Consider the following 27,802-nt stretch of genomic DNA (forward strand, 5'->3'; position numbering starts at 1 on the left):
TCTCTAGCTTTTTGGGTTACACGTATGTGTATTTGGGCTAGATCTAGTAGGTCTAACACATAATTATATGTATAAAATTGTTATACCAAATATTTACATGTATAAAGTTTCTTTACTTTATGATCTTACCTCTAATAAATATTTACTTTTATATATAATTCCACGTACGAAGATCCGTTCGTGAGGAGAGGCGAGCGCGCCCGTCCGCCATTAGACCTCCCCGAGCCCATACAAGGAAGATAACTCCTATTTCTCTTGCAAGCCAATAACTTTGAGCCTGTTTGGGGGAGTTTTAGATTGTGAGAAACAGCTGCTTGGTAGCCAACTTCTAAGAATCTGAAAAAGCTCCTAAACCCATCTTCTCCAGCTTCTGGATTCTTAGTTCATTTTCCAGAATCTGTAACTATAATTTTTTTGGAGGCCCTTATCCTCATTATGCCTAGCATTTAGTGGGCTGGATATTTACCTTATCAACTAGCAAATCAGTAAGGGTTCTATTTGATTAGGCACCTGAGTTGGTACCTGAATCGGATTGAACCAACTATTTGTCAGGTGACTGTTCTCCTATTCTCTCGAATCCATGAAGTAAGACATTGATTTTGCAATAAGATCCATTATGTTCATTGCATAATAAGCTCCCTTGAAAAGCATTGGCGCATGTGTAATCTCAGAAGCTGTGAATCATTTGGGGTAGCTTCTGACAGAAATAGCTTTTGGGAGAATCTGCAGTTACGAGAAGCTCCCTCAAATAGACCCTTTGTATGGTTGCCACAATGAGCTAACCATACCAGGAAAAAAAGAGAAAAAGGACAGTTGCCATATAGAAGCAACAAGCGAACTTCCGGTGCTTATATTGCATAAGGCTAGTCTAAATATATGTTTCATGGGGTATTATGCATATTAAGGGTCTGTTTGGGGAGCTTCTCCCTGCTACAGCTTTTTGCAGAAGCTGCCCCAAACGGTCCACATCTTTTGAGAATCTGTAGTTACAGATTCTGGAAAATGAACTAAGAATCCAGAATCGGGAGAAGCTGGGTTTAGAAGCTTTTCCAGATTCTCAGAAGCTAACTACCAAGCAGCTGCTTCTCAGAATTTAAAGCTCTCTTAAACAGGCCATAAATATAGTACCACATTAGCAAAATGCATAAATATAGTACCACATTAGCAAAATTGCTGACTTGACATGATCATTAAATAATTAAATAAGAGAGTTTCATGAGATGAGAGATGAGTTTCATCCCTATAAAACACATCTGGCTCGGTTACCTAGTTTAAGTTTACAATCCTGGTAACTATGCTATAAAGCTATGTATTGAGACTGGCCTAAGAATAACTATTCTCACATTCTCACATTTCAATGTTCATGAAAACTTTGGAAGTCCGCTAAATGAAAACCGTAAACATTGAGAAAACAAGATCTTTGGCATCAGGGAAAAAAGAACATAGTTGTTTGATAGAGGTCCATGAATTCTTCAAGGGCCAGACGCAAGGGAAAAAAAGATTGATGAGCCTCCTTCGGGGAAAAACAACTGACGTGCTTGGGGCATTGGGTTTCAAAAGCGAAATCACCACACATAGACTGATCCGACACACCGATACGCTGCATTCTGGAGATAAATAACAGGTAAACAGGCAAAACCGCAATATGCTACTTTCCAATTCTTCAGTTTGAAGAAGCACGGACGGAATGGTAGAACACACAAATCAATATCGGATAGACGGAAATATATCCGACTAGCCACAATGGACATCACCGCATAAGGCTAAAAATCCTTTCACAACAGAAAGGCTCCTGAAATTAATTTTCTGGAAATTCCCCGCCCTCTTCTTCATCTGAATCATCTTGTTGTCTAGCTTGTTCAGCGTATTCATCAAGGGATGCAACCGGAAAAATGTCTCCTTCACGACTTCTGTCAGCAATCTTCGGAACCGATGGTCCGCTCTCACCCCCATTACCTCTGTTCATCTGAAGGAAAATTATACTAATATTAAATAATTAAATATATAAGCAACAACAAATACACACTAAAAATGATCTTAAGATTCAACTTAGTAACTCAAATAAAAAGTACTCTGGAACATTAAGCTAAGGTTTCATTTCCATGAGATACCTTGACAATTTTTGGAATCTTATTGAATTTGCATACTGAGAGTTCCAAGTCAAATTTACTACTTTTTGGATTGGAATGTACAACCCGCTTGTTCAAGCATTGATATTTCAAATCTGAATAATAGTAATACCATCTATAGTGGACCTTGACAGTTGATAGTTGCAAATCATTTTAAACCAAGCATGCATAGCTATGTTTTCCTTTATTCATAACTGAAGAGCTAACTAGAAAAAAAAATCTTAACTGATAATTAACATTCACAATGTTTCAAGACATAGGAGGAACTGGGAATACAGACCAGTCATTTACATTCATATGTTCAGGTTTAATGAATAGCATGAAAACAGAATTCCAAATCAATAAACAAGCTTTACATCTAAACTAACTATCAATGCCAGAGCAAACAATTAATACCATAATTCAAAATAAGATGAAATATCTAAATCTAATCCTATGTACTGGAACAATAAAATTATGAATACCAAAAGAAGAGACAGTGCATAGTTTCATTCAATTAAAACATCAGATGTAATGAAGTGCGATCCTAATACTAGAATACATATAAAATTAGTTTCCCAAAATAATGATAGATCCAAAAAAGGAATAGAAGGGAAAATCAAGAGCATATGATAAACTGTCAAGAACTGGAGATACTTTTCATATGAAAAATCAACAATATAATCATAAGAGAACTTGTCCATTCTGATTTCTATATTGCTGCATTTCGAGATTATGGGAAACATTTCGTGTGATCTGGCCTCTCTTGAAGACAAATATTTGCTGTAAATAATGAGATAAAGACCAATAATGAAAAAGAAGGTGTGATAGTAAGTACTCACAAGGCGAAGAAGCGTGCGTCGCTCTCTCTCCCTAGCTCCTCTAATGGCCTACAAAATAAAGTCAGCAATTAGCAGAAAATAAAAGGTTCACAGCAATTTCGTTTCAAATATAGTACAATCAAACCTCCTCTAGTGCCTTGCGCTCACTCTCCTCTTCACTAACATCCCTATAAAGTGGTAGAAAATTGTTAGGCACCTGATTTTTCAAAGCTAAGATATGATGTGGTCATGCTAATTCTACTACCACAACAAAGTGAACAAGCAGGGATCACCTTCCGATAAGCTGTTTAACCTGAGTGCAGCACTTGGCGCAAATCCCAAGGTCCTTGGAGCAAGCTGTATTGAGCATTCACAGCAAAGAAATCAGCAACAACATCAACACCATCATAACAAGTCGACATGGTGGAGCAGCCCGAAATTCACCAGTGCAGACGTTGTGATACGCCTGTCGGACGTTCCGTTTCCCACACTTCTGACTGCCAAACCAAAAGTGAACTATCAACATCCATCACTGCGCACAATTACATAGTTCCATCTGTTGAATAAGCGTGGTAATCACAAGGCAAGAAAAGGTACCACTTCGCCGGCTCAACGATAGGCTTGTACTTGCCGTATCTGCAAAGAAGGGACAACACAGATCGGCCCGAGAGGCAAAGAACCTAAATTTTACGAGTTACGATTAACAGCGGCTGGAAAAGAGGCCTCCCTCCCTACCTACGCTTCCAGTCGATTTGATCCTTACAGCGCTGGCAGACCCCGGTGATCTCCGACAGAGGCCGGAACCTGCCGCCGGGCTCCTGCAGCGGCGAGGATTCCAGCCGTGTGACTCGAGCGGGGAAAAATGATAAAGAAGAAGCGCGGAGGCGGCGGGGGTGGGACTTACGGTCTCGTTGATCTTCTGCCCGAGGTTGGGCTTCCATGCGTAGCGGTTCTGGTGCTTCGGGGGGCCCTGACGCTTCGACATCGCTCCCGAGCTCCGACCGTCGCGCCGCCGGGAAAGGTTTCCTCCCCGCCTCGGCCCTCGCCCCGGCGCCGCCTACCCTTAAAAACCTCTTCTTCTTGCGTCGGCTTCGCCGAGGAGACTATACCAGCCGTCCGATTATGAATGAAATCAACGGCGTCTAATGGGCCTCGGCCCAACAAGAAGGCCCATTTATGGAACGGGAGGGCATAAAATTAAAATTAAAAAAATATAAAAAAGTCTAACGAAGGACGTGGTGTGGCTGACATGTGGGCCCCATTTCGTGGACCCACATGTCAGCCACTGAGATCAAAGTTGGAGGATCTCGTTCGCACTTCAGGAGCGGAATTTGTTGGAGTTCATCAACCCGAGCACGTCCGCCCGGCCGCCGCTGACAGCCCGGGGCGGAGGCGACGGCGGCGGAGCGAGGAGCCGAGGAGTAGGATCGGGTGAGCAAGGTGGGAATGGCGACGGGGAGGAGGCTGCTGCAGTTCCGTTCGCTCCTCGCCCAGGAGGCGCTCCGCACAGCCGCGCGACCCAAACCCCAACCAAACCCCCACCGACTCCTCCACGCCCCTTCCAGCCCCGCGGCCGCCTCGCCCTCCCTTCCGGCCTCCCGCCTCCCACTATGGCGCAGCACTGGACCGATCTTGCCTGCGAGCGCCGCGGCCGCGGCTGCCGCTCGGGGCGCCGTGGCGCGGTGGCTGGCGGCCGCGCGCGAGGCTGGCTCGCTCGAGCTCTTCTCGCTGCAGCGGCAAAGGTCGTCGGGGCGGTTCCCCTCCTCGTCCATGTTCCTCAGCGGCATTTCCGGGTGAGGTTTCGGTTGGTATGGTTTGAGTTGGGGATTGTCGTGGTGGTTTGGTGATTTTGTTTTGTTTTGTTTTTTTTTGTTTTGATGTTTGCTGAAGGGCGAGCTGGATGCCATCCGCAGAAGGGGCTGTGTTGATGCTCATTGCCGCCAATGTGGGCGTGTTCATGCTCTGGCGCTTGGCTGATCCGAGCTTCATGAGGAGGCATTTCATGGTTAGTGATTAGTCGAGGAGCTTCTGCTTTTGTTTCAAAAGGGGTTTAAGTGTTTCTCATTTTGATGAGCAGATTTCTCTTGATAACTTCAAAAGTGGGCGTATACACACTTTGCTCACAAGTGCCTTCAGCCATGCAGAGGCTGATCACCTTCTCACCAATATGATCGGTCTCTACTTCTTCGGATTAAATGTAAGATGCTCAGCTATCCACCAGTCTTGCAAGATGCTTTTGTTATTACAAATGCATAATTGTAAACAGATAATATTTCAAATCTTAAACAGATAATATTACAATGCATAATTGTAAACAGATAATACTGCAAACGTATTAAGATTTGCGTGAAAATGGTGTCAATAGATTTATGAGTGAGCATAGACCAACAGATTTATCTAGCACTTGATCCGTGACATGGTTTATGAGTTGTTGTGATAACATACGCTCATCTGAATTTCAACATTTTTCTTGAATATTTCAACCTAGTACCACCAACTTGTTTCCAGAATTAATGTTGGGCGAACATTATGTGTAAAATTAAGAGAGAGTAGCATATTGAGTAAATCTCACAAAACTACACACACAGTTTGATCAAACCATGACAAAACTACAGATTTATGGGTGTGTATCACAAAACTACATATTTAACACCAAATTATTCACAAAACTATATATTTAAGGCATTGTGTATATTTAACATCAATTTCATCACAAACTACAACTTTTGTAACTTAAACGACAATAGTGGAACCCTAAAACCTAGTTCTTTGATAGCTTCACCACTAAAGATGTAGTTTTGTGATACAAGACCTTAAATATGTAGTTTTCTGAGAAATTTGGTGTTAAATCTGTAGTTTTGTGATACACAACCTTGAATCTATACTTTTGCAATAATTTTATCAAAGTACCTGTAGTTTTGTGAAATTTACTCTAATATATTTGATAGTATTGAATTTGATCAAGCAAATTTTCTTTGTTTATTTCTCTAGTGAAAATCACATAAAAGTGGCTTCAAGTTTTAAAAACAACCATTCATTTCATTAGTTTTCTGCAACTCCAATCAGTTCTGTTCACACTCTGAAGATATGTCATGTGTATTTTATGTAGTGAAGAGATAAGATACTTCATCATGGCCAAAAATTAACATACGACATGTCCCGTTTACCACTGGACTGATTCGCATGAGCAGAAAAGGAGTATGTGGCTCCCTTCCGTTGGCTCTAACATGCTGGGCTTATCCAAATACATATGACTAATAATTTCTCTACATAGCTAAGCTAAAAAAAACACAATCTACCAAACAAATCGATGATGCTTGTCCAAACCAAGACAGTTGGGCCAGGTTGAATAGTAAGAGCCAGGCTAAACAACATACGGGAAACCAAACACACCCTAAGTGAGAGAGCTCTGAAATGATTTGGCATGGGAAATGATGTGTACCATGGCCTGAATAAATCAGATATGGTTTATCCATATTTATAAAACCAAACCTAGCATATAACCGTTTCATTTTAATTATAGTACATCATCATGTTTAGTGGAGTTAAAAAGTCATTTCCAAATGAAGGTAGTATATATATCTAATTCTGATTTCTGTATTGATCATCTATTACTTACATTACACGAGTTGAATTGCTTTCCCCCCTCGTCAATCAGGTTTCCTATGCGTTTGGTCCTGCTTTTGTACTGAAGTTGTATGTAGCAGGAGCTCTTACTGGATCTGCATTCTTCCTGCTAGAGAAAGCTTTTCTAGCTCCACGAAAACAGGTAAGCCTGGATACAATGTGAATGCTTATACATCAGGAAACCAGGATTCAAATCCTGGACGGGATATCCTATCTTATCCAATTAAGAAACATAATACCAGCCTTAATATCATCTCTAGTTAAGAAAAAACAAATCTGTGAAAATGCTAGTCGCTGGTCAGTTCGCTGCTAGCTACTAGATGCCACCCAGCCTTGTCGTTCTTCTGGGACATATCCTGCATGGAAAGGGTTCATTACGATTTTGCAATGATCTCCATAATTTGGTGTGTACTATTTCTTTGCAGGCTTATATTGGATGGGACAGTTCAAGGGCTCCTGCGCTTGTATGTGATTTATTGATTTCTTGTTTTTGCAGTTAGTTTAGATTCATATATTCATAAACAGGCAATGATTTTTTTTACCTACCCTACCATATATGTATTCATCTTATTCTACAAATAATTATTAAAATGAAAAGTGCCAATATGGTGATTTAGTCTAACATAATATATAACCACCAAAGTGACATGCTTTGCGCTTTTTGTACAAGTGCACAAGTTGTTACTTGTTACACCCAGAACATAACTCATTCTGTCCATGTCACTCAGGGTGCAAGTGCTGCAGCTAATGCAGTTATCCTTCTTCAGATCTTTTTGCATCCAAAGAGACTAGTCTATCTTTACTTCATTATTCCTATTCCAGCCGCAATTCTGGTTAGAAGCTTTCTTTCCTTTCAAAATTTTCTGTTAAGCATGCAGTTGTTATGATGTAAAACAAAATTCTTTGAATTCTCAGGGAGCTGTTGTGATTGGTGCTGATTTATGGAGGGTCAAGAAGGTAAGCAGTAACTTAAAATGTGACTTCTTTTCATGTGGATTTGCTGCTGTAATACATGCACCTTTTGCCTTTTTGGTGCTACTATGTTTCTTTGCCATGAGCTTTGACTGTGATAGTTTCATGGTTCAGCAGACGCATTACAGTGCAACTGTTGGACACTGCTACTTTTCTATTTAATTTGAATTTTGGGATTTTTGTGAATTGTTTGCTGTGTGAATTTCCTGGTCGTGGTAGTTCTGGTCTTATGACCTGACGTATTAAAAGAGTCAACATTCACATTTAGGGTGGCTAGGGCTATGTTACTATTAGTTCCTGTGATGTTTCTTTTTTTCTTCTTCTAGAATTAGCCTTTCCTGGTTAGTTCATATTATAGATTGACCTGATGTCTTAAAAAAGAGTCAATATTCATATTACGGTGGATAGCAATATTTTACTGATTACTCCCTGTGATGTCTCTGTTTTCTAGAATGTAATCTTTCCTGGTTAGTTGATATTCTATATTTTGCACCTTTCTGCTAGATGGGTACATTTGATTTATACCCCCTCCCAACTTTTCTGTATGACGTTTGCTAGTTCATTTTTGAGCTAGCAACGTCAAAAACATTTACATATTTAGGGAGTATATCTTTTGAATATACTTCATTGCTTCAATATGATCGCCTGACCTCTATTTCTTTTTTATTCCTCCAAAAACTGTACACTGACTGATATCTGTTCATTTCTAGGGGCAAGGACGTGTATCAGGTTCTGCTCATTTAGGGGGTGCCGTCGTAGCTGCCCTCGTATGGGCTCGAATCAGCAAGGGCTGGATCTGATCGTGTAGAAATATTCATGTGGAGCAAAAACAACCTTCGGCTGCGGCTCCATCTGGTGGACTGCTTAGTTGCGTTATTTGTTAATTTGACGAGTTTGCCTGGGTCGAGGGACGGACGACCCATGGACCATGCTGCTCGTCCAACTTCCTGATGTAGGAATACTTAAAGTTGGTCTGGATGCTATCTCGGATTCTCGGTAGAAATCGTTGATACTGCCAATGACAGTGACTGGCAGGAAACCTGATTTCGTCCTGAGGAACCATCCTTAACATAACAGTTAGCACTCGTTCCTGCGGCGGATGGCAAGGGCGGTTTCATGGCTGGTCATCGGAGTCTGCCTGTGATACTTTACTGTGTGTGATGGAGAAATGCCTCTGCTCGCGTGCAAACGGGTTCAAGGCTACAAGCTGATGGTTTCGCTCGCCTGTCGCCACTGCTTCGGGAGCAGTAATGCGATGGTAACGCAAGGGCTGCAGAGCTGGTGTCACGTATCAGACCATCAGTGTATAAATCGCCTCGCCTAGCATGGTATCTCGAGGCTACAAGTTGGCCCATCAGGGATTCAGGCCCAACTCGATCGGAGTCCACTACATTGCACTGGCACACTAGCAGTTGACCAGCTTCTTCAGTGGCAGCGACATGAAACCGGTTAATTATGTGCACATCAGCCGCAAGGAGCCATGGACAGGTTGGTTGATATACTCGATGGAACTTAATCCTCCTCGATCAGGTATGCTGTATGATACACGTAGAAGGGGGGTCTGATGTATGCTGCACAGTACTTATATACGTACACGTGTAAGGTGCAATCACTACCTAAAAGGCTGAAACCGGTTTTTCTCCTTAACTGATAGGAATTCGTCAGGAATTGGATGGAGCTCAGAGGACAGGCGTTAGTTTCTTATCGGGCAGGTAAGCTCACGGAAGGCCCTTCATGGTCGGGCCGTCAGGTTAACTGCAACACTGAATTTTAAGTTTTTAACGATGGACGGCCAGGAAGACATTGATTCAGGTAATTTTCTCCTTGTTAAAGAAATTCAAACACAGTTTCAGTATGTTTGCATAATCTATCACCTAACTATCCTTTGAGAGAAAAAGAAGTAAAAAATGGATTATGGGGGGAATCATTTCGAGTAAAATACCCCAGGGAGCAGCCGTCCTTGCCTGCATCACATGCCGTTAATGAACGGCATCTGCTTAGAATTTAGGTTGGTAGCAGCTAGCTAAAGTAGCTGATTTTATTTTTCTCCACCTTTTAGTCAAAGAAAACACATTTTAATCTGTAGCTAGCGCACGTACACCCTAGAACTAATCATGCTATTTTAGTACAGAGATGAATGAAGAATGATGCAGCAGGCCGGCACAACACAAAATGAGAGGATAATGGTACAGGCTATGCATATGTAGGCCACTTCCCTATACTGTTCTCCAAACATAACCTTACGGGTATAGCAGATCATTGCTTGTGTCCAACTTGCTCGTCTATCACGTACCGAGCAAGACACATCCATTTGCCACACACTATATACAATTCATCATCTCCTCCCCTGATAATAATCAAAGCTTAACTGCCATGCACACCGTGGGTTATATAATCATGTAGGATAGACAGCGTGCAATCTATGGCTCTAGCTGTCTACATTGTCGATCGAAATCGATCGATTCTCACATATATATGCATGTCTGCATATAAGTACACAATTAGATGTGTAGACTAGCTAGGATCGATCGATGCTTTTGCAGCACGAGAGAACACAGCTAATTAAGCTAAAGCCAGTCAGCCAGCTAGGCTAATTACCGGTTTGTTGCTAGCTAGCTACTCAAAAGTTAACTAACGGATGAAACTAATACCAATAAAGATATGAAAGGAAGAGAGATCGATGAGTTTTGATAGGAAAAAAAATGGAGGATAGGAATCATAGTCTCAGGGGACCATTCATGTGAAAGGGTATATATTGGTCCATGTCTCACCGTGGCAAAAGATACGGAGGGTACATCTGCTAGCTAGCTGCTGCATGCATGCAAACCCTAGCTAGAGCTACAGGGCTATGCAGGCACAGTGCACGCAGGGCCGCTTTAACCGTAGTAAGAGGGCCTAGTTCGCCTCCAAAGACCAGCCCCAGCCAGCCCCACTGCTGGTCTTTTACTACTCATCAACCCCACTCACTGGTCACTTCCCTTCGCTTGCTGCTGCTAGCTAGCAGCTTGGGTTTCTTTTTTCTCCTTGGAACTGCTAGCTGGGCTAGATACATGGTTTGTGGTCACGCAGACAAATTTTTACAACTTGAGATGCTTGTCCTTTTGTTTTAGGCGTGTCTTATTGTCTTTCAAAATAGATATATGTACATGGATAACACATGCATGCTTGTGTATGCCTGCTCTCTACGTAAGTAGTCATGTATATGCATGTATATATGCAACTTAACTCCAAGGCTATCTTTTCTTAGGGCAACTTGTCTTTGAAGACATACATGCATTCATGGGGAAAATCTTGGACCTAGAGGTGAGCTAACATGCTCCTTGGCTAGCTAATTCATTTTTCCAACTATCTGTACAATATTATTTTGAGGCATTGTCTTTTACTCCCTCTGACCGAAACTAACCTCATTTTTCACTCATCACACCTACCAATACAAAAACTAAAATACCTTCTACTTTATCAAATCTTAATACAATTATCTCTTAGTTTATCTATTCCTAATACATTTATTTCTTGCTTTCATAAATTAACTCGAATGCAATAATTACCCTAAAAACGAGCTTATTTGGGGGACAAACTAGAATGACTAAAATTAACCTTATTTTAGGATGAAGTTAGTAGATCTTGGATAGCATGCATGTAAATAGGATTATGGAGCAAAGACTAAGGCTCAAGTCATAATCACCTAGTGGACTAGTGGTATCTGCAAACCCTTGCTTTCTGTTTTATAAGAAGTCCTAATTACCATTGACTTGTCTTTTGGCCCTGGAGGGGCTTGTCTACGGTAGACAGCAGGAATTGTTTGGAACTTGGAAGGTGTTTTTTTGTCAGGAAATGTTTTCGGCTCTAGCTAGCTAGCAGAGACCAACGTTCCTTTTTTTTTTCCCAAATAAGCAGAGAAAGCATATATGTGCAGATGATCGAGTAGCTATAGCTTGGTACTACTAGATCGATCGATCGGAGTGCACAAAGGAAAGGTCGCTTTGGGATTTGTGTCCAGCTTTGGCAAAGGTGTGTACGTGGAGAGAAAAGATCTACCTAGCCCCGATATATTGCCCTCAATGGATCCGGCACGCAAGATGAGATAGTGACCCCCACGTACGCAATGCTCGCTTTTCCTCTTGGTCAAATGGGCAGAATGGCACGCAGAACCGCTGATCTATTCGCCCCCCAGGTCCAGCTGCTGTTGGGTCTCTGCTAATTTATCTCGCATGCCAATTAACAATTATTAATTGATCAAATCTTGGTGGTGACAACAAGAACGTCATTAAGTCAGGGTTAATTAAGTTTTGCTATCTGGTATACAGTATTGGTCATGAATCTAGACAGATCTGGTATATATTGACAGTATATCTCGGTGGCTTGTCTTAAATTCTTAGTGATTTTCTTGTGCCGCATGGGAATTCTCCATTTATTGCCGGATCCGATATTAGTGGCTCAACACATAAGACAGAATTTCCAAAGAAGAATTTCAGGGCAAGTTGATGGTCTTAATTATGATTCTCACCAAGAGTTTGCTTGGCAAATCTGGGACGAATTAATATATATAAAGCATGATCTGTGACTCACCATTATTTACTGGTCACATACCAATCAATCTTACAAGGTTGTCGAGAAGGTTGATCCTCTCTCGAGTCTTGACAGTCGTTCAATGCCTCCATGGTCAGTATGGAGATCTTTGATGAGATCTTGTAGCTGTTGTTCTCACTTGCTTGGTTTGTTCTCTTCTCCTTTAGTTTAGGTTTGTTAGTTTTCGATTGTGTCTTAATTAACATCATATTGTTCAAATTTTGTGGTTAATTACTTAGACCTTTGTGCATATTACTCACTTAATTTGATGAATGGTCTGTAGAAACTTTTGTGAACTCAGAGAAAACTGAACCTTAGACAACGGGAATCCAACAATGAGGAACATTTATAAACTTGAAATTTATAGAATTCTCACGCAAGAAATTTATAGAATTCTCACTGGGAAAGATTCAATTCCTCTGATTTTCCTTTGTAAATCCTCCAAACCAAAGATACCCTAACCTTATTTAGGAATATTTCATATATGTAGAATCTTTTTTAACCAACTTTGTACAACATTTTGGATATGATTTATAGGACTATTGAGCTTGAAATTACACCATACAATTCCTCTCCTTCCTCCATATTTTGAGAAATTTTAAAACATATGCTCAAACCTCATATTTTTTTCATCATATTTCCCTTTACTGTGTCCAAAGGCACTGAGCTCTCTAATATAAATAATTGTGCAGACATTTCCCTTTAAAATCCTACAAATTTCACACTGAGTGCCAAAACAGCGCTCTTCATGCATGTTACTAACTAATTCTTGTATGATAATCCAGCCATGACATACATCCAAATTTTTGTATATCATTTACCCTTAAGTTTTTCGTTAACTCCCTGCATTCCAAATGGGCCCATGCATATATAGACTGGAGCTGCCTATAAATACCTAAACTAACTATAGCTCGTTGGAGAATATCCATGGGCATGCACTAGTTATTTGGGATACTACTAGCGCTTCTGCTGCTGATGATAATTTTTAAGTTCAGAATGTCCGGTGGTTGTATAGCAATTGTCATACAGACACAGTACACACGATTTGATTAACAGATAATTTCTTGCGTGCAACTGTACATATGCCTTTCTGATGATCTTCCTTTTACACGATTGATACATTTATCTAGCTCTCTCTAGCAGCTAGCTTAGCTATCTAGGCATGTTACCATTTACAAAAGTGACATGTATTATGTTGATGCATGCATGTTTAATTTGTCTATAGCCCTCTATATATAGCTTAGGTTTGTGCTAAGCTAGCAGCTAGCTGGCTGTGCGTTAGTTGGTGGGTCTGCGCCAACAAAGTGTGTCCACCGTGTCTTATTTTGTTGTTTTCCCTTGGCATCCCATTGCTGGTGGGGGTGACGCAGGGTGATGTGTATGGGTCAGAGATCTACTAGAGAGATAAAGAGGACAGAGGCAGTGTTCTTCTTCCCCATGAAAGATAATATACTCCCAAAGGTTTGAAATAATTGACATCAGTTACTGTTTATCCAGTAACTTTGACATCTTTTTTTAAAAAACATTGTGTATATAAAAATATGTTATATTAGTGATATATGACATATAAATATACAACAGTATAACTTAGTACTAATCATCCACTGATGGCTTAAATATTATTACTGATCAAAGTTAAAATATTAATGGTTAACGGTGATAAGTAAACGAGGACGGAGGGAGTAAAAGATTGTCTTATTTTTATGCTAGCTATTTGATGTTATAAATGATGAAATTAGTTACTATAAAGTTAAAAATATATTTTGAAAAAAATAAAATGATGAACTTATATATATATTGAAAAAATCTGAGAAAAATCTAGTCGTAGATTTAAAGAATGCAGCCAGAGTACAGAGATCGAGTTGAATGTGTGCTACCTAGCTGGTCAGTAACGTTGCTCTCTTTACAACGCTGCTTTACCATTGTGACCATCATGTAGCTAGTCGTTCGTCCCAACAGGCAGGAGTACATGGTGAACAGTATGTATAGCTGCTCAGTTTGTCTTTCTTTCACCAGCAATCGTCCAGAATTAAATGCATTCTGCATGCATGACCAAATATAATGACTAGTCATCTGAGGGACAGTTTCTTGACTTCCGGAGCAGTAATTTGTAGCTAGCTCGCTGGGAATGTAAACCGGATTTTATCAGAAAACAAGCACATATGAATATTTGTAGAATGATCAGATCCCTTTGATGGGTATGGAAAACATTAAAAATTTTGTGACATTGATCAATTTTCTACAATTTTTTTATGTTTGTAGGTAATTGATCAAAGGACTGTATGAGTGAAAGATTTTGGAGAAAAGTTAGTAAGAGCTCCAGCCTCGTGGAAACTTTCCCCGAGTCATTATTTCTTCTCCGATTCATGTGTGTTTTCATGTAATCCAATCAAACAATCATTTCTGTATTTTTTATGTATATATTTTTTTATTTTTGCACTTGTATTCCTTATCAAATCCTATGTTTTCATGTCCCTACGTTTTTTAGTCATGTGTTTTAAAGGAGCCCGTGTGTGTCAAACTCTATAGGATTTTTTCTATATAACCATTTGAAACAAAGGAGTGGAATTTTCCAAATCCTATAAAATTCATAAGTAATAGCACAATACATGTATGTTTTGGAGATAAGTTAGTAAGGACTCCAACCTCTTGGCTGAAAATTTCCTTAAGAGTCTCTCTCTCTTCAGTTGTGTCTGTGTTTTTTATGACCTCTTCAAATAATTATTCCTATATTTTTTTGTGTTTATCAATCTCATATGTTAGTTTTATTCTGTTGGTACAGAGTCACCTTGTCTTCCTACTATTTGATCAAAACTCAGCCTTAAGGAACATGTAACATGTCTTAGGGCAACAAAGGAAAGCTAGTTGCCACGAGGCAAGGTGGCAAGTAAGAGAGCTCGATCATGAGCATGTGGAGAACATATAAGTTGTCTTCAAGCATGTTTTCATTAGGCAAAGGTGATAAGTAGGAGAGCAAGATACTACAAAGTAAGTAGATTTACAAAGTAAGTAGATTGTCTACATGAACTCTATTGTTGCAAGGGGCAGAGAGCAACTACGTACCAACAAGGAGGTAAGTAGCTCCCTTAGGAGATGAATTTGACTAAGGGCTAAGCAATTCATGTTGGTTACACTACTAAGAAATATTTCCTCAAAGATGTCTGAGAACCAGTATTCAAATCCAAGTGTCAGCTCATAAAGTCATTCAAGATACCATCCAAATAACCATTAGGCCTATGTGGTTGCTTAGTCTTCCAAGGGGTAATCTTGTAACTTTCTTATGTAACCCTCGAGCTATAAAAGCTCAAAACTATGACTATATGATAGGAGAATATATGAAAAAAATATGATATAGTGGTACTTGAGCATTCTATACTCAAATTCACATTTATTTATGATAGGCAGGAGAATTGTCTTCCACTACCTATCCCCATTCTTGTTCATGATCTAACGTCACAACACATTCCAATTAAATCTTGCGTTTTTTTCCTATTCCACCATTTTTCAATCCAGCGTTTCAAGGGAGTAATAAAAGAATACATATACATGACCATATTATCTTCGGTTCTTTAATTCATTTCAGATCTCTATCATTAGTTCATTTTTAATTCTTTTTTCTTGAAGGAAGTTTCAGTTCCCACATGATAAGCTTAATATCTATTCTTAAACATGTCTGTATTTTAAGAAATAAACATGACAAATACTTTCATTTTAATCTATATACACTCAAGCAAGTCATGACTTGTACCCAGCTTAATTTATTATACTTTGGTGAAATATATCTTTCATTATGTTTATTATGCAAATGAAAAATGTAAAACATATGCATTTTTCCATATTAAACTAATAACTTGGTGAGAATTAAAATAATTTAACTGAGAAGTTTGGGAACTTAATTGACAAATTAATTAATATGATCGATAATATGTATGAGAAAACACAGTAAATGAAAACAAATGCGGCAATACATACTAATTTATTGAACCTCCTTTTCACAATATGATCATCATGTAGGAGTATGCTTTAACCTAATAAATGGAAAACCTTTTTGCTGCATTTTTACAGTACAATTCCACCATTAGTTGCAGCGTTGTCGTCACCGTTTCCTTGCAGCCGCGAAATATTCCTGTGTATTTCATAGCATCTTATTCGAATTTACTTTAGTTTACTACAAGCTTCTAAAATACCCTCTCCGTACAAAAATAACTTTATTTTTCATCCATCACACACTTCCCAATACTAAATTAAAAAGACTAAAATCCACTATATTTTATCCAATCCTGATGCAATGGATACCTCTCACTTCAATTTATATATTTATATATACACACACACTTCTTTCATTGTCTTTTTTTTCTTTCACAAATTTCAATGTAATAATTTTTCAAAAAATAAACTTATTTTGGGACAAATGAAAGGGCAAAAAATGATCTTATTTTCGAACATAGAAAGTGTGTTCTTAATTTATCTAGAACCTGCCAATTAATGTTACACGTACAACGATAAGACGTTGCTTAGAGCAAGTATAATAGCAGTCTGTAAGTCGGCTAAATGCTGAGATGGAGGAGAGATAGAAGGAGAGACAGGAGAAACGGACTATATTAGAGCAGGTACAATAGCAGACAATAAGCTAGCTATAAACATATTTTAAAGAGATAAGAGATGAGAGAGAAGAGTAATGGGCTACAGATTTATAGTCAGCTGCAGTACTGACTCTAAGACACATGTATGTATGACAGGTGGGATTGGATATTAATTGTGTAGCATACGTTTATCGGTAACTATTGTATGATATAAATGATTTAGAGCCAGCAGTTGGTTGTATTATTGAACTTGCTCTAAGTTTACAGTCGGCTACTCGGCTCTGGCACAAGAACCAATAAACTCTGTGAGAAAGATAGGCTAGTCATGTATTATTTATAAAGAGCTAACTACTATATAGATAAACTAAGAGAAGACTATAAAAGTCTTGCTATCTGTATTATTAGCCTTGCTCTTATATTATGTTTATCTTCCTTCATGCTTCAGTGAACTGCTTGGTGTTTTCATAATTCTAGGCCTCTACTATCAGTGTGTTCACGGAAGAATGACTATTTTAGACAACTCTATGTTCTCATGTCCCTCAATTGGCGGCCTAAACTCTAAACTGATCTAGGTAAGAGTTGTAAAGAGGTTCGGCCTATGCTAATAGGTAGGAGTTGTAAAGAGGTTAATTGGGTGTTTATGTTCATTAATTAACCGGCGACAATTATATATATCTTGCTGCTTTGCCATATACTATGTAACTACCGTGTGACCGTGTCATTCAAAATACGTACTCTTCCGGCAAAAAAAAAGTCGTTATTTATGATAAGCTAGATTTAGTCGAACTTCTAAAATTTTGACCATCACTTATCTCTTAAATGTTTAATATAAATACAAGATAAAAGTTATATATAGATTCTCCTTAAAAATACTCATAATATCATAAACTTGGTAGGTTTTATAAATTTATTTTAACATAAAAAATTTCAGAATTTAGAAATTTGACTGGACCTTAGTCCTCAATGATAAATATTGTGCATGTAAGAAGTGTAACTAATAGAGATTAAATGCCATTTATGGTGCATGCATATATTATTCATATAAACCCATATATAGTTATATAGTTCATTGCATTGTGTAAACTATGACTGCAGAGTGCTGCTGTTACCAAAGTTCGTGTAATCGTATTATATACTGCCTCCGTCCAAAAAAAAAAAGATCAAAAGGACTCCATTTAACTGAGGCAGTACCATATATCCCTAAAACACTTCATTTAACGGAGGAGTATTATATATCCAAAAAGATTTCATTTAACTGAGGCAGTATTATATATCCCAAAAGACTTCATTTAACTGAGGCAGTATTATATATCCCAAAAGACTTCATTTAACTAGAGGCAGTATTATATATATGCCCTATGTATGAGCTGAATTGTAGTTTGCTTTGTTTGAGTTGCAGCCTTTAATGCTTTAATTTCTACAAAATAATTCAAGCATGGGTTAAACATCAGAACATTATTTCTATGTTTCTCAATAGTTAAAAAATATCTGTTTTCTTGGGACAATTAAGAAAATGAACCATATGTAGATATATGCTTTGCATCACACAAAAAGTCATAATTTCTTTATTTGTCCCATCGTTTATAAATATAAAACGTAATTCCTTGGTTCACATATAATTCAGGCTATATATACACACACAAATATATAACATTACTCAAGGTTTTTGCAGGGATATATGGACTGGAAAAAGGAAACATGCAATCAACCAAATTAATATCCATTGCCCAAGGTTTTGTCGAAATGCATGTCCAGGGAAGCCTGGGGTGCAACAATGGCGTCAGAATACTGAATATACACACAAAGAAGTTCATTCTCTCTCTTTTTTAAAAAAAAATAAAGAAAAATAAGGCTAGGCAGAGACCTGACGGTTCAAAATTTCGAACTTATTAATTATTACACAAGCCAATACATCAATTACTTCTTTGTATATAAAAAGAAGTAACAAATTCTTTGCATACACTCAGCAAACCCCTGCATATTTCTTGCCCTAGTTTCAGAGCAAAAAAATCAGCAGCCAGCTAGCTGGCAGTATCTTCCTTCTTAAATCTTAACCCACAAGCTTAATTGTCCCTTGAAAGAAATTAGTACATAGAACGCAATGCACACACTTGCACTACCTTAGATTGTTCTTTGGGAGAGCTCATCGATCCTTACCTTGTCGATCGATCGAAGAGTGTTCCAGTGCGTAGAGAGCTAGCGAGCTAGCTTCCTGTCTGATCATGGAAGGCTCTCGCCGAGCTCAGGGACAAGCTCTGTGATCCAAGGTTGTCTACTGTGAACTGCTCGGCCTCGGAGGAGTAGAACACCAGCTGATGATGATGCGACCCTGGAGCCAAGGAAAGCAGTGAAGGGAACGGCGAGGTGTGGTGAGCCGCAGCAGCTGCAGCCGCGGCGGCAGCGGCAACCTGCGGCGAGCCGGCGCTGCTGTCTTGCACGCTGCCATTATTCCATGACTCACCGGTGTAGTGGAACGGCATGCCGCCGGCGCTGTTGACCATCCCCAGCGGGTTGTTCAGCCCCATGAACCGGTGGTAGCCGCCGGCGGGGAACCTCCCCATGTGGGCAACTCCTCCGCTCCCGCCGTCGACGTCGTCCCCACCTCCGCCGGCCGACTTGTCCGCGGCCAGCGCGGCCGCCGCCGCGACGTGGTACTTCTCGTCGTGGTGGTGGTGCATCAGCGGCATCGGCGACGGCAGGTGGTGGTGATGGCCCATGCAGAGGTCCTGCGGCGGGAACTGCAGCGGCGGCAGCTTGTCGATCTCGTGGCGCGCGGCGTTGAGCAACCAGTCCACCACCTTGCTCGGCTGGTTAAGCCCCAACCGGTCCTGCAGGTCGTAGAGCTGGATCGCCGTCGGCACGGACAGCCGCACCCGCCGGTCGCGCAGCCCCTTGACGGTCTTCACCTTGCTGTGCCGGTCCTTGCCGCCGAACACCCGCGAGACGCGGACGATCCGCGACTCCGTCTGCGCCGACCATTGCCGCGACGTCGCCACCGCGGCCGTGTGCTTCCGTGCTAGCTCCGCCTCCTCCTCCGCCGCTGCCGCTGCTGCAGCTGCCGCCGCCGACTGCTGGTTGCTGCCTAGCATCATCTTATTAACGCCAGCTCGAGCTCATCCTCCCCACCCTCCTGCAGGCCCTGGCTCCGATCCACCTACCTAGCAGCTAATCATTACACACACACACGGCGTCTAATTAATTAGGCAGTAACATCGCATGCAGACAGATTAGCATAAAATTTCGCGCCATAATCACCCAAATTAGCCCGGAGTAAATCTCTCCTGTGCACGGAAGGGTCTACCCACTCGATCTCTGAATACATGTGTGTCACTGTTCCATTGGGGAATGGGGAAAGCGCGGCAGCTTTATTCGCTGCGTTTTTTGCGAGCAACAGCTAGCTACTATCAATCGAGCTACTCCATCTAGAGAGAGAGAGAGAGAGAGAGAGAAAGAGATCGAGATCATCAGATCAGGCCGGCTTCCCCTTCTCCTGCTGCTGCTGCTCTCGCAGTAGGTAGTGAGCTGCATGCATGCGAGCCATCAGCAGTGGCACTATGTGTGTGTGCATGCAGGGGGGGAATGATTCCATGATTGAACCAAGCAGCCATGATTCATCACACACCGGTGGAGGAAGCTATGAATCGGATCGTACATGGGTCACTATTTGCCATGGGGAATGAGGAACAGGAGAAGGGACGGGGTTTGTATCGAGTGCTAGCTTTTATGCCTAGCGAATAGCTTTTGCATGCTAATCTTGCAGGCCTGCAGCTAGCCACCAGTCTTTAACTGTAGACATTAGCTTTAAATTGCTCTCTTTGAAACCAATCGAGTGTGATGAGCCAAAAAAAAAAGTGAAATTTTTTTGGTGGGCGACAGAGGATTAATTTACTCAGTTGGGGATTCCAGGAATTAATTCAACAGACAAAAAAAAAGTTTGGAACACTCAGCAGTAGACGAAATGGATAATTGATCAGTTGAGAAAGGCTCATCAGATCGGCCGTTTCCAGAAACAAAAGGATTATCAGAGAGGTGATTTGGTGCAATTGAAACAAAGATGATTTGTCTGGTGATCCACTGCATGCTGCAGGTTCTGCGAAGAAACCTTCCAGTGAAAAAAGAAATGGAACTCAGGTAGTACGATACGCGAGCGAATTCCAAGGGAATTCTCTACAGTCTCACAGAAGAATTAACAAATCAGTGCTTAGATCCACGGCATAAAATCCTAATCAAGGACCACGGAAAGCAGGAGAGAGATTAAAAACTCTCAAAAAGCACACACTTAATTTTGTGATCCCCAAATCCATAGAATAATCGCCAAGAGTTAACAAATCAAACACCCAAACCGGCTGATCCAGATGTATTCAGAGAGACGGAAGCACTTACAAGAACTCAGCCATACATATATATGGCCTCCTCCAATCTCTTCAAACCAGCCGCGAGGCTTCCCCTCCCCGCCGGTGAGCAAGCAGATCCCGCCGCCGCGCGCTGCTGCTACCGAGCTCGATCGGTTGCTCTCTCCAGCTACCACCGGCGCCGGTACTAGCTAGCTAGCTCCGCCTCCGGTCAGCGTAAACCCTAGCCTGCCAGCTACAGAGCAGCAGGAGCAGCTAGGCAGCGTCGTCGGAGAGAAGGATGTGGAAGACGACCTGTGAAGCTAGCTTGTGGTGGGTATTTACACTGAGGAATAAATGATCAGCGTCGCTGTCGCGTCACTGTCCTTTTACCACCATATGCTCTCCCTACCCTTGTTGCTCCCCAGGCTCACTTCACTCTCCATCTCGATCGATCAAAATCGATCGATCGTATTCTCTCGTATATTTGGTAGCAGAGTAGCTGACCTGGCGAGAGCTCGATAATTAAGCCCATTAAGCTAGCTCGGTGCCACGTGTTAGTGCAGAGCGTACATATATACGGGAGTACACATGAGCTGTCCTTAATTACACATCTGACCTGGCTAGGTTGCTGGCATAAAATACGCTTGACCTAATCAATCAACTATCACCTGTGTGTGCCGTGGACAACAATAAATCAATGTGCTTCTAGCATTAACAGTGGGTTGGATTAGCAAGATACAAGGATATGCAAATGCCTAGCTAGATATGCTTCTTGAGAAATTTCGTACCACACCTTCGATCAGTTAATCCTCGGATTACGCCAACTTCTGGTGAATTAGATCGAACTAATTAAAGAATCTTTCATGTTTCATGGGAAGGTACATCTGCTGAACTTTTAATTATTTTCTTTCAATTAGAATGGTGGTGAAAGCTACAATAAATGGAACTGATGAGGATTTGCAAAATGAAGTTCATTTTGATAGGAAATTGGAACCCTGCATATATATACACTTGATTTTGAACTTTGTTAGATTGTTGAATAGTATTTTTCTTCCCACTAAAATGCAGTACCTTTACAAATCTTTCAACATCGAAATCTAGGAGGCTAGTTTAGTCTAGGGACCATCCATCTTTTGAGCATCAACTAGTAGCTAGCAGGACCACATCTACTTTTATCCCCAGTAAAGACATAAATTTGGACCCAAACGGGGATAAATAATCAGATAAGATCATTTCCATGAAAAGAGAAAGGATTTGGGATTAGTAACATCTTCTCATCGTCACAGAAAACTGTCAATATACAAGGTCAGTTGTTTAATTTTGGTTGTCCATTACTCTACCTCTAGCTAATTAGCAGTAGCAGATATATACTGCTGTCTCAACCCATCCTAATTACTACTCCCTCATCCTGAAATGCACTTTATCCCAAAATATAAAACCTTCTACACCTACATTCTATTTTCATCCAATCACAAACTTCCACCATTAAAGTTTCTTTTTTCACAAACAATCACAAATTCCACCAACTCTTTTAATACACGTGTCCAGCGATCTTAAACTTCATATAATGTAGGATGAGATAATAATTAATGTACGTAACTCCTGCTATGTCAAGTCAAATTCATTTTTACTCAAAAATTAATTTACCTCATACAAAATAATTCTTTTTAAAAAATAATTAAAGTATTTTCCGATAAAAAGGAATTAATTAATTGCACTGACCCTCAATAATTTCTATTAAACATACAATAATATTTTTTTATTTAAAATACTCTGATTTGGAATTTTTATATAATACTGCTTGATGGATAAATATGTGATCTACAGTGAACGCTCATATATACATGTGCTGCAAGTTGGATTAAGCAAACCAGCATGCATGCATGTACTAAATATAAGTCTAGCTTGCTGGTGAAAAAAAATCATAAATGAGGACAATGTGTCCCTGAGCTACTTTATACGTTGGCCGTATGATCAATAATATAGCGGCGAGCAGCACCCAGCAGTGCAGTGACACCCATCAGAATCAGCAGTGTCGATCATTTCCAATGTTTCTCACGATCAGTGAGAGAGAATGGTTCTCAGTTCTCACAAAAAACACTTCTCACGCCCCCCATCTTTCTCACTCAGACATGATTATTTATTTATTTCGCAAATTGACATTTACTCTTGCTGTCTCTTTCCCTTTCTTTCTCATCTTTGTGCTTGTGCTACATGTGTCAAAGAGACCACAGGGATATTCTGCAGCGATCTTTTCGCTGCATTGGGTCGTGCAAGCTGCTGCATCACTGGAACATAATACCCAGAAGCGATGAACCATGCATGCATCACTGACATCCCATTGGCAAAGTGATGCTCATCCATGCTTGGACCGATCATGCAAATATATATATCAGAGTAAAAAAAGAAGTGCAGAGCATCTCTCCACATCTTGATGCCTGCTTGCAGCAGGCGCTAGCTAGCATACACTGCACTTCACACATACGAATATGCATAATCCTCCTCGGTATCATCCATGTCGTCTCAAAGCATTCTCCCCCCCCCCCCCCCCCCCCTCCTTCTCCTTTCTTTGTGGAAAAGGTTATTGCTGCAATACCAGCTAGCAGCAGAAGCAGCGGTAAGCAAAGACACATCAAGGCGACATACACACACCGCAACATGCAGTTGGCAGTCATCAGAACATCATTATAGATTGTTCCTTGGGACAACTCATTCAGAGGGCCCAAACTAGCTAACTGAAGGTCCCCAATGGATAGCAAGCACAGGAACAGCGAATGAATATAAGTGAGAGAGAGAGGGAGGATATTATGGTGGTGAAGAGGGGTGAAAAGCACTGGGTGATGCACATGTTGACATGTACACCTGCAGTAAATCGATTACTGCTGTAGGAAAAACACAGCAATTGCCCATGGGAAAACACCTGCACACGCAGCTGCAAATGCGCGAGAAAACTGCATACTACATGAGAAATAGTCTATGCATGAGCATAACAGCTTTCCATGCAATGCATGATGAATGGTTGCAACCCAAGCAAGTGTCTTGGCGTTGAACGGCGGATCGATCTGTTTCTAGTACCAATCTCTGTTCGTCGAGGAGACACTAGAAGACATCCAGGCTTGCAGAGATGCCTGCCTGCCTGCCTGCCTGCCTGCCTGCTTGCTCTCGCCTGTGACTGAGCTGAGCAGTGAAGTAGTGCCTGCCGCTGCAGTGTGTTTCATTGGCCATCATGCATGCATGCATGCCTCTCGCCCGGCTCAGCTCTTCCCTTTTGAGCTACTAGCTGGGGTTTCAGCAGCTGGCTAGTTGGCATAGCAGCCAGTAATTGCATACTTCACAGGTCTGATCTGAGCAGCGACCACTGCGATGCAGCTCGGTGAAAGAGAGTGAGAGAGCATCAACCTTTTTCTTTTCACGCACCCAAGTCGATAGGTGCGACCTAATATGGTTATGAAAAGGTTTCATAAAATATAGTACTACACAAACATGAACATGGAAGTCTAAAAATTTAATCTACACTACATATAGAAACAAAAAAAAATAGCAAGTTTTATTTGCGTTGTGCAAGTATGGTTTGCTATCTGGTTTTATTAGTTTTGGTTTCTATAGTTGTAAATCAAATTTAGTTATGCATGTATGTGTATAAACTTAAGTAATCAATGCTAATATTTAATTTGTTTCAAAATTTTCTTCACTTCTTTAGGTCTCCTGCATACAGTGGGTGATATTGCACCTAGGTGAAAGAAAAATCTCTGTCCGAGAGAGGGAGAGAGTTGCAGGGTGCAGCTGAAAAAGGAGGTGAGTGAGAGAGAATAGGTGTGGTCCTGTGGTTGTGTGTTGTGTGTGTGGGGTGAGGATGGAGGCAGGCAGAGGAGCAGTGTTGGGGACAGCGGCCACTAGCAAGGGGCAATGAATTGAAAGGGCTACCTTTAAGCTTGTGTGTGCAGTGCAGGCCAGCCTCCTCTCCTGCCTCCTGCAAACCAAGCTGCATCTAGTATATGGATAGATCGATGTATACAGACCGGCCAATATGCATGCATGCAGCTAGCAGTATATGCACCCCTTGGGCATGCATGCAGTGCAGGGAGAGGGAGCAGACAGCAGCCGCTGCAGCTGCATGCATGGCTGCCACAAGTCCCCATCTCATCTATCCCTAGCTAGCAGCAATCAAGCAAGCTATCTTCCGTCGTTCGTCTCATTTCTGATATATCGGCCAAGACTTGCGCGCGCATCATGATGCCGTCGAGTACGTACGTACGCTGCTATATATGGCCCCTCATGCACCAGCCGTTCAGCAGTCCATAGCATCAGGCAGTACCCACCGTACGTACACCAATCGATCGATCGCGATCGGCCGGTCGATGCAGAATGCATGCAGAGTGCGCGCGTGGAAAACGTCGAGCTGTCGTGTATTGCACGTTGAATAGAGATAACGGAATTAGATAAAAATTTCTAGAGATAAAGGATATAGTTATAGAGAAATACAATAGAATATCTCAAGTATTTATCTTCTATGTGTACTATATCTAACCCCATGATGGTCTGTGCATACACAACAAAATATTATGATCCCCTCTATTCAATATTCTCTGCGGAGTGCTCGATCAAGCTGTAGATGGTAGACGAAACCGACGATTCCTCCCTCATGCTTACCGCGACAACCATGATTATCACAGCAAGAAACCGCTCAAAACAAGGAAAAAACCATGATAATCACACTCCGTCAGTTGGTGGTTTTGATGGTCTCCGCGGTAAGGTAAACCTGATAGATATACAGGCCGGCCGATCCTGTCCCCCTTTCTCTCTCTCTGATCAGCTCGTCGCCTGCCGGCCAGCCAGTAGTAATTGTCATAATTATTGACTGCTGCTCATCCACAGCTGCTAGCTATAGCGATCGATCGATCGATCGAGCTTAATTAGGCGTCCTTCTGCCATCGTACGTGTGTCTGAGCAACTCTGCACCGTCGGTCGATCCATCCATGCATGGATAGATCTCGCGGCGGCCGACCGGCCGGGCTCTCTTGGCTGCATGCTATAGCTAGCCTGCCTGCCTAGCATGCATGCATTATATTGCAGCCTCGACCGATCGCAGCCTCGATCGCACTACTATATATGTCACATCTCGATCGCCCTACGCATGATCTTTCTGTCAGCAACGGACCTGCAGGCATATGCATGCATCGTATCGATCGATCGATCAGGCTACGAGATATCGGCATGATGAGGTATAGCTAATTTAAGAATTCAAGGTTCAGCTGAGGCACGTACGATCGAGAGCATGCAAAGGCTCCGGCCGGTCGAGACCGGCCGCGCATTCATTCTGTCTCCCATGTGTACGCTCTCGACGTCTCTGCTACGCACTGGTGACCCCTTTCCATTAACCTACCTCTGCCATAGCACGGTTATTTAGCACACCATGCACGGTCGGAGATAAATGGGCCATGCATGCTTCGACATTTATGGGCATGATCAGGTTCAGGCGTACAGGCCAGGCCAGCCGGATGTGCAGCTAGCTTCAAACAGCTAGGAACGGTATAAATGAGAAAGTGGCTAAACTCCTGTGCATGCATTTGCTACTGATCGATGGAGATGAACCCCCATATATACTGCATGTTCAGAGCTTCAGATGCTCTAATACTGTTCAAAATTAACGCACGCGTTTCTTCTGCATCAAATCGATCATCAATCATGCATGTTTCAACAGATCGAGGAGGGTTTGGTAATGTTTTACACACACTAGTTATATAATTGCATCATATATTTCATACACTATAACCGGGCCATCTCCATCGGTTATGTGTTGAATTCTTATCTGATAAAGCCAAATGCAATGTGCTGCGTGCAGTTAGTGGCAGAGCCAATGGCACTCTCGAGACCGGGTGGAGAAGGAGCGTTTGCTAGTGACCAACACTTTTTTTTATGTAAAACCAAAAAAAACACTTTTTTTATGTATGTTCAGACGGGAGGGTAGTGATGGCGCTAACTACGTACGGAGCTTGAATGGCCGCGGGACTACTGGGATCTTGGTTCGGCGCCCCTGGCAATATGGAAGTGAAATAATTTTTAAAAAATGTGTGTGAATAAATACACACACATATCACTCAATTGGATATTTACTCATTTCTTGCATATCATCTCAATAGTTACACTTTTGAAAAAAAAAGTTAACCGGATAGATATCCGGTTAATATGTGATATATCACTTGAAAACATGCAACTTAAAATTCAACTTCTATAAGTTGTAACAAAAATATATATGTATCATTGACTTTTAAATCATCGTTTGATCGTACATCTTATTTAAAATTTGTATGCAAATATAAAAGATCATAAGGCACTCTTAAAGTTCCTTTATAATAAATCAAATTATAACAAAATAATTAATAATTATGTTTCTTTTACTAAGACGATTGATCAAATATAGACTCAAAAGTGATGGCTTCAAATTAAAAATAAAAGGCAGATGGAGTACGTATATACTCTCTTCAATTTTTTTTTGATGTCGTTGACCTTTTATCTACGTTTGACTCTTCGTCTTATTCAAAAATATTATATAATTATTAACTATTTTTTTATAACTTAGTTTATTACTAAATTAACTTGATTTATAATTTGTATGTTTCGATAAAAAAATTTAATAAGATAAAGGGTCAAACTAAAAAAAAAAGCCAACTGCTTAAAAAAACGGAGGGAGGGAGTATTCATTTCGCATGGAATTACAGAATATACATGCATTTCCCGCGGGTTGGGAATGCCGCCATGCGGCGTCGTCAACGCAGAACGACACCGGC

The 27,802-nt window shown here is 41.0% G+C and overlaps 3 protein-coding genes across 5 annotated transcripts; 1 reads left to right on the plus strand and 2 right to left on the minus strand.

Moving 5' to 3' along the window:
- Positions 1 to 1,618: 1,618 nt before the first annotated feature.
- LOC102705115 (uncharacterized protein C9orf85 homolog) lies at positions 1,619 to 4,030 on the minus strand. Its single transcript, XM_006644687.3, has 8 exons — positions 3,834 to 4,030; positions 3,665 to 3,747; positions 3,527 to 3,565; positions 3,374 to 3,426; positions 3,223 to 3,286; positions 3,075 to 3,117; positions 2,951 to 2,998; positions 1,619 to 1,966 (listed from the first exon to the last, which is right to left on the minus strand). Exons 1-8 carry the CDS (start codon positions 3,912 to 3,914, stop codon positions 1,799 to 1,801), a joined length of 579 nt encoding a protein of 192 aa, XP_006644750.1. The 5' UTR covers positions 3,915 to 4,030; the 3' UTR covers positions 1,619 to 1,798.
- A 229-nt stretch (positions 4,031 to 4,259) lies between these two features.
- Positions 4,260 to 14,603, plus strand: LOC102721982 (RHOMBOID-like protein 12, mitochondrial). Of its 2 annotated transcripts, none has more exons than XM_040527475.1 (11): positions 4,260 to 4,722; positions 4,820 to 4,934; positions 5,007 to 5,126; positions 6,588 to 6,698; positions 6,982 to 7,020; positions 7,285 to 7,389; positions 7,472 to 7,513; positions 8,239 to 9,058; positions 9,183 to 9,340; positions 10,776 to 10,831; positions 14,360 to 14,603. In XM_040527475.1, exons 1-8 carry the CDS (start codon positions 4,376 to 4,378, stop codon positions 8,326 to 8,328), a joined length of 969 nt encoding a protein of 322 aa, XP_040383409.1. In that variant the 5' UTR covers positions 4,260 to 4,375; the 3' UTR covers positions 8,329 to 9,058; positions 9,183 to 9,340; positions 10,776 to 10,831; positions 14,360 to 14,603. The 2 variants fall into 2 exon arrangements, with proteins under 2 accessions (XP_040383409.1, XP_040383414.1); XM_040527480.1 differs by having other exon boundaries at positions 8,239 to 9,016.
- A 3,948-nt stretch (positions 14,604 to 18,551) lies between these two features.
- LOC102705387 lies at positions 18,552 to 21,325 on the minus strand. Of its 2 annotated transcripts, XM_040526987.1 has the most exons (3): positions 21,064 to 21,325; positions 19,142 to 19,845; positions 18,552 to 19,009 (listed from the first exon to the last, which is right to left on the minus strand). In XM_040526987.1, exons 2-3 carry the CDS (start codon positions 19,770 to 19,772, stop codon positions 18,885 to 18,887), a joined length of 756 nt encoding a protein of 251 aa, XP_040382921.1. In that variant the 5' UTR covers positions 19,773 to 19,845; positions 21,064 to 21,325; the 3' UTR covers positions 18,552 to 18,884. The 2 variants fall into 2 exon arrangements, with proteins under 2 accessions (XP_040382921.1, XP_015694303.2); XM_015838817.2 differs by having other exon boundaries at positions 18,552 to 19,845.
- Positions 21,326 to 27,802: the final 6,477 nt, after the last annotated feature.

This window comes from Oryza brachyantha, chromosome 1 (genome assembly GCF_000231095.2).
Source record: "Oryza brachyantha chromosome 1, ObraRS2, whole genome shotgun sequence".
Classification (NCBI taxonomy): Eukaryota; Viridiplantae; Streptophyta; class Magnoliopsida; order Poales; family Poaceae; genus Oryza; species Oryza brachyantha.